Raw genomic sequence first — 10,659 nt, 5'->3', positions numbered from 1 at the left:
CGGTGTTAGCCGTGAGACGATATTTTTCCCTTTCTGCCCGGAGCTCTTCTAACAGGTTCTCCTGAGAACCCCAGTTCCGCCCCCATGAAGTTCCAGTCCCGGTATATCTCCTGGGTTGTGGAAACCAGGTTGGCCAAATGATATATATACGAATTGCCAACAGATACCCGGGACCAGTTCCGCTGGTACTCACGCTCCGCAGGGAGCACGCCCTCATGAAGGAAATCATAACACACTTCCCCGTCAAAAAACCGCGAGGAAGGAGTCAGATTCCATTCAGGGACATGCCGAGCGATATTGCCCTGCGTAATACGGACCCCCTCCCTTCCCTCGGATTCATGAGGAGGCGGAGGAGGTACCACCACCCGCTCGGAGGGCTCCTCAGCTTCATGGGCAGAAGGCGAAGGCGGCGACTCCAAGCTCTGGACACCAGAGGAGGTCAAACCCTCCTTGTACTGCCCCTTACCTGCAGCAGACTGCCGGATAAGGCCACCCTTAGTGGGGGGAGAGTCCAAGAGAATAACAGGGGCTGCACAAAGACAAAATGCCAAATAAGTAACCAAACAATAAACACAAACTCATAAGTATATGAGATACCTTTAGTACGGACCACAACGCGGTCACAAAGACGGACCCTCTTCACTTTTAGAGGAAGGGGGAGGAAGATCCATTCCCTGCTTTTCACTAGCCACCTCCAACGGAGCGTGGCTAGATGACGTTTACTTCCTCTTGCGACCAAAGGCTGTATCAAAAAACATTCAGCAACTGGCGAGAATACGCAGAAAATTATCCTTGGTCATATCAAAGCTAAATTACCTATCGCGAACATACCCTCAGAGACTACGGGCTCCGAACGGGTTTGTTCAGGAAACAAAAAACTATCCTTGGTCTTGTCAAGGATAGGGAGCTCTTTCTTGTCACGGGCAGCAATGTGCATGACCCCAGGCACACCCGCCACAAGAACAGACAGAAGAAGACCTTCAGCTGCATAACAAACCAAAATTAGAAACCAGAATAAGCTCAGGAAATGTGACAAGTCTACTTACATCCATCCGGGTTCCGGAAATATGGCATATCGTCCGGATAAGGCCACAGGCGATTCATCCCAGCCCTCACAAGAGCAGATTCAGGGATGGGGCGCATAGGAGTGGGGGTATGGGTCAATTGCTGATACCACCCATGCCTTTCCGAATGTTCAACGAATGGCAAGGCAAGCAAGGGCTGATCCGCTGAATGCCAGTACATGGGCGACGAGATCATGTCCTCCCGTATCCAGAAGAATTTCCTGGCCCACTGTGGGTCCAGGAGAGGCGTGTCCACAGCAATAGCCTTCCGGTCAGTCGGAAGGCAAACGTAGCGGCCACCCCTACCATGAAAGCGGTAGAACACGTCGAACTTATCAATAGTAGGCACAATGCCATGCGCCCGGCAGCAAAACTCAAAGTGACGCATGTGCATCACCGCCGAAGCATGAAGCTGGGAAATATGAATCATATTCCCAACTATCAGCTTACCCAGAAACCGGGTAACCCCCGGAGCTGAAATATTCAGCGAACATAGCCATCTTCCCCACCGGAGATCGGCTCGCCGTCGAACCAAGAGCCGGGAATTCCGGCTCCCATTCTGGAGCTATACCGTAAGCATTGACGACGAATTGGAAACCCTTGACGTCCTAATCAATGGTTACAGAATCGATGGTCTGATAATCAGGTCTCGCCGATGCCATATACTCGGCTAAGAATTGACTACAACGAGCTATGGTTTCCGGAGAAGGAGACAAAAGAAGGCTTTCTGGTTTGAAGAGGAAGAATACCTCAAAAATTCCGGCAAGATTATCTCAGTTGTTCAAATGCAAAGTAAGAAGATAAAGATGAAACTGACAGATATATATAGTGGTTGCATTTAATACGTGGAAAAGCGCAACGTGACTGGCTACCAATCAGATTATGACATGTCAGGCGGGAAAACCAAAAGTCGAAAATTTAAATTCCCAAGGTACGGCGCGAACCAGCTGTCAGAGCTTTTCCTGCGCATGATAGACCTGTCACATCTATCGAAATTCAGATATAATCAACAAACTACTAGTTCTACAGTAACCAGACAAACTAAATGCTTTGACTGACACATCAGACATTATTGGAATACAAGTTACAAAAAAGAACAACAAAAAGACAATTCACGACTGAAGGCGGACTGGTCATCGACTGGGAAGGCACCAATGATCCGAATAACCCTCTCGATAAACACAAAATACAACAAGTGAAAAAGATAGTCGATTTCATTTCATATGTACAAGAAGATTACAAAACAAGAAGGGAAATACATCGATAAATCTACACTATCATTCTATTCGTCGCGGGTGGCCTCCTTGTCCTCAGCCTCACCGAGCAGCTTATTTACATGAAGGCGCAACTCACCAACAGCATTGGGCTCGTGACGGTTCTCCTCTATATACTTCAGGATGTCAAAGGAAAGAGTATCAAAGGATTCCATCCGCGCGTCATACTCCTTTTGACAGTCCTGGCCTTGAAGCTCAAATTCTATAGGCAGACGTCCCTCGCGAGCCATGGTGTACCTCTCCTGGAAGCCAGCTTGACGACCCACCCACGACGAGCTGACCAATAAGTCAGCCAAGCAATCCCCAAGCTCAGGACCTTCCTTGATAAGCCTGACAATCTAGTCCAGGAAAAGGTCAACATAATATTCTCATAAGACAAACATAATCAAAGTGTTTACCTTGGGGATGCCGAATTTCATAAGCCAATGCCGTTCATCCGAGGCATTGGTGAAGGCCTCCTCCAGATCTGCCTTCTCTTTAGAAACGGAAGCAAGGCAATTATCCTTCTCCTTCACCTCCACCGCAAGCCTCCGGACATCCTCATCCCGGGCGGCGACAAACTTGACCTGAGCGGCTATCCGCTCCTCCAAACGCTTGTTCTTCTCCTAGGCGGCCAGGAGGGCAGCTTCATTTTTCTTGGCCTCCGCCTGGGCGACATCCCTCGCCGCTTCAGCTTCGACCATGCGTTGAACGGCGCTCTCAAGGTCGGTTTGACCGACCACCCAACCCTTAAATACCTCACGGCTAGCCGACAACACATTAGCCAAGTGATAGCTAAGTGATTGAGCCAGACTAGCCTGAGTTTGGGAGTGTATCCTGTTACACTCAGAGGGCGAGAGGCAATGCTCAAAGAACTCTTGGCACACATGCGGATCGGTAAAAAGCACGTAAGGGCCAAGGTTCCATGAGGGGCGAAAGGAGTCCCCTTGATTAGAGGACTCCGCCCCTTCACCTGTGGAAACTGGAAGGGTTATAGATGCATCTTTTGGTGGCACAACCTCCGTTTCCACCACTACCTCAGGTGGCGGCATATGGACATCCTCAGGAGGCACATCCTCACTAACCTTCTGCAAAACCTCCGGAGGCGGAGAAGACGGATGTGGCGCAACGACAGCTGTTAATCCAAAAAACAAAGTTAAATCACGTCTACACAAAATTTAAAACAAAACTTCCAGGTACCTGAAGGCTGTCGGATAACAGCCCTCTTCTTGACTCGGTCCTAGAGCCGGGTCAGCTTGATCTTCTTTAGAGGTGGTCGCTCACCTCCAACTTTAAAAGCCTCCCCACCGGCGGGATCATCGGCGTTCCTGGGTGCCTCCCCACCAGCGGGATCATCAGCACCCCTAGATGCTTCCCCACCAGCGGGATCATCAGCACCCCTAGATGCATCCCCACCAGCGGGATCATCGGCAGTATTGGAAGTCTCCCCGCCAACGGGATCCACATCCACATCAGCCTCCCCACCAGCGGGTTCATCGGCATCAGAATCCTTGTTCAGGCCGGATACACCGGCAAGATCCGCTCTCTTCCTGCGAGGGACAAGATCTGCAATAGCACGCAACACGTCAGCATGAAAACTCTTTGGAGTACCCGGCGGGGAACCCTCACTGAGGATTCATCACTAGAAGAAAGGACTATCGTCCCATCCGGATGCATAACGCTAAGAGGTTTAGGTTTAAGAATATACACACCTTAAGCCACCGCGGACTCAGTGACCACCGGCTCTGTGCGGCCGCGGGTGGGAAAAAGAAAATTACCCTTGAAGTGATCAAGAACAGGCTCTTGATACATCTCCAAGGGCATCCTGAACATATCTCCCACGACGGTGGGAATAAGAACCTCAAACAATGAACACTCCCCAGTAAGAAAAGTAAGCAAACATAAGGAAAACATAAAAAACACTTACAGGTACAGTAGAAGGGAAACTTACGTCCGTCGTCCCGGGAGAAGTATGGCTGCTCCGCAGGATATGGCCAAAGGCGGCTCATCCCCACTTAGACCAACGTGGACTCAGGGATCAGACCCATCGGAGTAGGAGTCCGCGTCAACTCCAGGAACCACTCCTGACCCTCGGTGTCTGCAGCAGGAAGGGAGAATTTGGAGGTCAGCGAGCGGCGGGTCATGGCTAGCGGAATAACGTCCGCATTGACCCACAAAAATTTGTTTTTCCATTCATGAGCGCTCCTCGGAGGCTCAGTCCCTATCGCCTTCCCCTAGACGGCGAAGCTAAACCAGCTGCCGCGGGTCTGAATCTTGTAGATCGCAAGAAAGCGATCTACTGTGGGTTCCATCGCTAGAGCCTTGCAGAATTCGAAGTGTCAGAGCCTCATTACTCCGAACAGATGCAACTGGGAAATATGAATCCCAGTAGCAACCAAGAAATCACCGAAAAACCTGGTGATAGGCAACCGGAAATTGCATGTGGTGAACGACTCACCATACAAAGCAATCTTCTCGGCCGGCGGCTGATTGGCCGTAGAACCAGGAGAAGGAAGCTCCAGCCCCCACTCCGGTGCCAACCCATAAAGGTTGACAATATCTTGGAAGTCATTAACCTTTCAATTGATACATATGTTCTCCACTAGTCCCTTCGACGAATCTTGCTTGGCTTCTTTAGCCCGACCCCCCTTCTAGCCACCAGCCATGTTTGATCAGAAAAGGAAAAAAGAGTTGGAGGAAGAAAATGAACAGAGAGAAGATGGATAGGCTCAAAAGAAAATTTTTGCAAGTAAATCGGAAAGTGAAACGGCCTCCCCTATATATACACATCGCAATTAATGCGAAGAGAGAGGGAGACAGTTCAGCCCCAGCAGACAACCAACCAAGCGGTGACACGTTAGGTGGGAACTGTCAACACAAAATGATTTTAAACATGCCGCCTAAAACTTCGTGCACCGACCTCGAGTACCACTCCTGACACGACTCAGACAGCAGACGTCACATCACAGACGCCTAAACAGTACCCCAGTTCAAAAGCAAAAGGAATCCTAAAGGACTAGTAGTTGCAACCCGCGACAAAAGACAAAAGTCCATAATTCCACCCGCGAATCGACTCACGGAAGCAACAATGGACTGGGGGGACTTATAGAGGGAGGGTAGCAAAGCTACCCACGGATCCCTTATCCGACCCGCGGATCGTCAAAGACATCCGCATCCCACGGATCCATCAACCAACCTGCGGATCGCCAAAAGACATCCGTGCAAGGAACAAGTGAATTGGTACAGCAGTCCACAATCCAACACACTTCGTGGAACTCCGCCATAACCCGCGGACGGTCACACGAGCATCCGCGGAAGGAATCGACAAATAACTCAAGGGATTCATCATACGCATGATCCCCACGTGATATGGAAGAGCAGTTGTAACAAACTATTTCTAGAAGATTCCCTCAAAATCAAAACCTCCTGATAGCGACATCGGCCAATGGAAAGAAGACACCTGGACACGTAATGGCCATCCCACGACATGCACAGATAATGGCTGCACTATAAACGGGTCCAGGCTGTCATATCCAATAAAAACCCGACGCGTGTCCATTCAGGTAGAGGGGGAATAACTTGATAGTGACAACTCCACCAATCACCTTTCCTCCACCTTCGGCTACAAATACGAAGATCATATCTTCGAGGTATTCATTCACACTCTCAAGCCTTAAGCGATTACATACTGTGTCTTACTTTATTCTGATCAAAGTACGATACTTATTCTCACGCCGGAGGGTGGTTACGGGAAGACCCCCCCCCCCTCCCAACTCTGTCCTTCCCGTAACGAGACTCAACGGTGTTCTGTTTTGCAGGCGTCAGCTTGGATCTGTTCTCATAGCCCTTCAGAATATTCACATCTGGGGATATACCCCATCGGACTACCCAGTTCGATCTAGTGTTTCCTCACACATCGCCCTGTCCTGTCGTTTTTTGGTTCGTTTTAGCCCGGTTCATTGGGTACATAACATTTGTTGTGCACGGTGGCGGAGCCAAATCCTTTTCCCCAACCACTACGAGTGATCTAACTCGAATAAATTAAAGTACAAGCGTTGGATATTTTGAGAAGCTAACAAAAATATCTAGACCGTACAAACAAAGATCATCTGCGAATCAAAAATATCTAAAGCCAAAGCATAAACTTGTGCTTACGTGGCCTCGTACCATGTGGAAACCATACGACATCTGGCACTTCCCCACCAAACTCAAATTCAACAACCCTCTTTTCCACCTCTCTTTGCAAACTGTAACCCATTGTTATATTATTATTATTATTATTGTGATATGGAGCACACGCTTCCTCCACCGGCGCCGGAGACCACCGGAAACAATGGTGGTCTGACTGACATTGTGGACCAGGAAGAGAGTTCATTTATTGTAAGTTCAAGGTTTGTTTAGTTTCTATGTTCATAAAGATTTATATAAAACTTCTTTTTTATTTTGTTCAAGGAATAATAGTTATGATGTTATCATTGTTATGGGTATCTTGGCCCCATAACATTTGAGTGAGCATTTTCTTGATTTCAATCAAACTAGTTGGAATTCATTTTTTTGAATTTAAATGAAGTTTGTGATTCTTATGTGTTTTTTGGTTGGATTTTGGGGTTTATTTAACGAGTTGTTGGACTAAGTGTAGTGGACGCAGCTGTAGGCTGAGAGATATTCACTAACTAAACCATCAAGCACGTATGTTGGTTTAACTAACAAGTAACAACATAATTGTTATCTAATGTTTTTTTTAATATAAAAAAATATATAGGTTAATGTGATTGGTTGGAGATACATGTGGCCAACCTCCCCTTTCCCTAACTCTCGCCATTGCGATGGCACCTGCAACTTTTTCTTCGTCTTTGTTGAGGGTTGTAATGGTGTATAACACCTGAATCCCTTCCTCATCATCGTCTTTAATGCCCACTACGCTTGGTCTTAAGGCTAATATTTGAAATTACAAAGAGTGAACTGTGGTTTTCGTCACTGTGGTTTATTCATTCAAAATTTACCATTTCAGTCTAAAAATTTAAAATTTGCAATTTTCGTCACTAAGGTTTCATTTTCATTGCAATTTTCGTCCTTTTCGTTAACATATTTTAACAAACCACAGGGATGAAAGTCGCAATAAAATCGAAACCTTACTGACGAAAATTACAACGTAAATGAAACCTTAGGGACGAAAATTGCAAATTTGAACAAACCATATGAACGAAAACCGCAGTTCATACTCGGCAACAAATACAGTATTCATGGATAGTTTCAATGTTTCAACAATATCTTCGTGATGGTTTGCTTACAAATAAGGAAGTTACTTGGTGGAAATTGTTAAGACACACACCGCTCGTGATCGTTTTCTATTTTCTTTCATGTTTTCACCATCAGTTAGTTATTGTGAGTTTGATTGCGATGGAATGAACTGTGGAAGGCTTTAACAATATTCTAGGCTATACCAATTGTACTATAAACCTTTTTTTAAACACGATAAGGTATTAGATATGGACAGAGGATTAGGAGCACGGGCAAATGGTGTGTGGGATATTCCAGAAAATCATTAAATGTGTAATTAAAATCGATTACAAACACATTGAGTCCTTGATGGCCAAAATCTTAATGCATTTACATGCAGCATTTGTTATGAAGATGTTTCTGTCAGTCATGTTCTGTTGTTGCTATTTAGCCCTTTTAGGTATCTTTGATGGCCAACTTTTTAGAGTCATATATTTAGCCATACACTACATGAATTCTATGCTCCGTTTTGATACTTTTTAAACAATTGTTGTCTCAGGAATCGCCAAAAAGAGGATTATCATTATGGACCAACGAAAAACATAGTTTATACCTAAAGTCAATGGAAGCTTCTTTTGTTGACCAGTTATATAATTCTTTGGATACGCGAAACTGGAAAATTGAAAGCGAGTGCTCTTCAGATTCGACGTCATCTAGGGGAATTCATGCCAACAACTATTGCCCTTCTGGCCAGGTTTGAAATAGCAAATTGCATATAAACCTAATGTTCGTTTGTTCAAATTCATATTTATGGAAGAATTTAATGCGCAAAAGTATGAGTTTATGATAAACAAGAGTATGACACTAAAGCGGTACTGGATCCCTTCTTTGATTATAAACTTATAATACTGCTTGCTAAACGTTAATTTCGACACTACATTGATATTCTGACATCTTGTATATTTCAGTTTCAGGTTTTACAGAACGGGCTTTGGTCAAGTAATCCATGGATCCAACATTTTAGAAATAGAAATGAACAAGGAGCTACAGAAGGAAAACCGGCATCAACAAGTTGCAGTAACACAGGTGCTTTTATTATGTAAAAGCAAGTGAAATGCATGCATGTTCTTTTAACTAGTCTTTGTAATTCTGGTAGCATGTATGCAACATACTAGATGTCAATCCCCATGGGCTATTTGAAGTTTGCTGGTCCAGGCCCAATGGGCCAACGCCATGAGCCCATGATTAACGCCTTAATGGGTCTAGATGTTAGCCCAGTTATGCACTTACGTCATCACATTCATGATCATGTGAGACAATATTTGAACTTATAATTCATATTTTTGTCATAATCGTTAACATTGCAGAAGTGATAGATCAAAATTTTGTTGAAGAATCTAGGGTGGAAATAGTGAACACAGCTTGTAGCAAGAAGAGGAAGAGTACATACGCAGTTACCAAATTTGGCGATGATCAGGTACAATGTGAAGCTCGTCTTAAAGGAGATTATATTTTTAATTGTGGTGGAAATATGGTTCAAATTGGTACGTTTTTTGTTTGGTCCGGTCACACTTTTTGGTCAAATTTTTGTTTTATAGGAGGGCTGGCAATTCGTGTCTTAACGGGTTTAGCATGTTAGAGACGACGCACTTAACATATGTATCAAACATAGTTACGACTCGTTTAACTACTTTATATGTCATGACTATAAGACAGTTTTAAGTTTCATGTACCAATAAGGGAAAATGATGGAGTCTAGCCTACTAATTTCAGTTATTTAAAAAGGTAAAAAAATCACATATCCCACTTTTTTGATTAACAGGTACCTAATTGTCAGCCCGGTTTATAAATAATGCATGTGATACATATGCCTACAGAAAACATATTGAGTTATTTGTATAAAAAGATATAGGTTATGTGCGTTGCTAGCATAATTGGCATATTTCCTTTTTGAGTTAATTACACGGATGATACATGTGCTTTGTCCATTTTCCATGCCTTCCTCTCAGCTTATGAGATAGTAAAATGAGGGTCTCATAAAACCTTTAATATTTTGATTTTTTTAACATTAAGGTTATTTTGTTTTTTTTTTCAATTAAAATTTAATAGAAAAGTTTACTTCCACCCACTCCAAGGACCATCTGTCTTACGTTTAAGTGAAGAGTAGGACTTACAACGTAACTCTAAAAAGGTGGGGAATAAACATCCGTGTAATTAACTCTACCTTCTAGTTAGCACTTGACCTATTAGACCATGTGTAGTGGATAGAGTCTCTATAGCGCGTTTAGCGCCATGTGACGCCACGTCATCATAAGGGGAGGGGGGGTTGGCTAAAAGGGTGTAGTGGATGGAAACTCTATAGGGCGTTTAGCGCCATGTGGCGCCACGTCATCATAAGGGGAGGGGGGGTTAGCTAAAAGGGTGTAGTGGATAGAGACTCTTCAAATCATTATCTCATTATTATTTTCATATTTAAAAAAAAAAACATATAAAGTAACCAATCACCATCAACCTCTTCTCCCCCACTTCACCATCAACCTCTTCTCCCCCACTGATGTTCAGTGGGAAGCGCTCACCCCCCCCCCCCCTTCCAAAGCAGTCGGGGGGGGTGGGGGTGTTCCCGGCACTTTGGGGGCTTTTTGGGTGGGGAAAACCTCCACTACGCACGGTCTAATAGGTCACACATAACCCAAATCCACTCATTCTTAGCCAATGCATCTGATGGCCTCTCATTCATTTCTTTAATCAGGCTGCTGCTTCCTATAGGCACATCTCCTGTAACAGAAATCATTGATAACCGAACTTCTACGCTTTTTCATGGCTTCTTTCAGTGCATCTGCGATAGAAAATTTGAAAGAAAAAAAAAGATACAAGATTCACTTAAATATTTGATCATATTTAAGGTTATTATCCCATGCTAGTATTATTTAGGAGACATCAGCCAGTACGACGATGTAAAATTCTATGAAAGAATGGCATCAAATTTGTATTAGAAAATGGTCACTCGACTTGATAATGTCTAACATGTGACGATGATGCATGTAAGTTGTAGGAATATTGGGAAAAAAGGGTGTTGAAATTAACGAGTTATTCGTGTCATTGGCATGCAGCTTATAGGATTG

The 10,659-nt window shown here is 44.5% G+C and overlaps 1 protein-coding gene across 1 annotated transcript; it reads left to right on the top strand.

The window, feature by feature from the left end:
- Window positions 1-4,695: 4,695 nt before the first annotated feature.
- On the top strand, window positions 4,696-10,331 carry LOC143621954 (uncharacterized). Its single transcript, XM_077093222.1, is given in 8 exon segments — window positions 4,696-4,850; window positions 6,450-6,490; window positions 6,493-6,515; window positions 6,518-6,697; window positions 8,097-8,291; window positions 8,506-8,623; window positions 8,905-9,014; window positions 10,287-10,331. Coding segments are annotated over 8 exon segments (867 nt in total).
- Window positions 10,332-10,659: the final 328 nt, after the last annotated feature.

This window comes from Bidens hawaiensis, unplaced genomic scaffold (assembly GCF_021521415.1).
Source record: "Bidens hawaiensis isolate Kalapana, Puna unplaced genomic scaffold, B.hawaiensis_p1.1 tig00003004_1, whole genome shotgun sequence".
NCBI classification, from domain to species: domain Eukaryota; kingdom Viridiplantae; phylum Streptophyta; class Magnoliopsida; order Asterales; family Asteraceae; genus Bidens; species Bidens hawaiensis.
The sequence above is the reverse complement of the archived record's forward strand: the minus strand, read 5'-3'. Positions and strand labels throughout refer to the sequence as shown.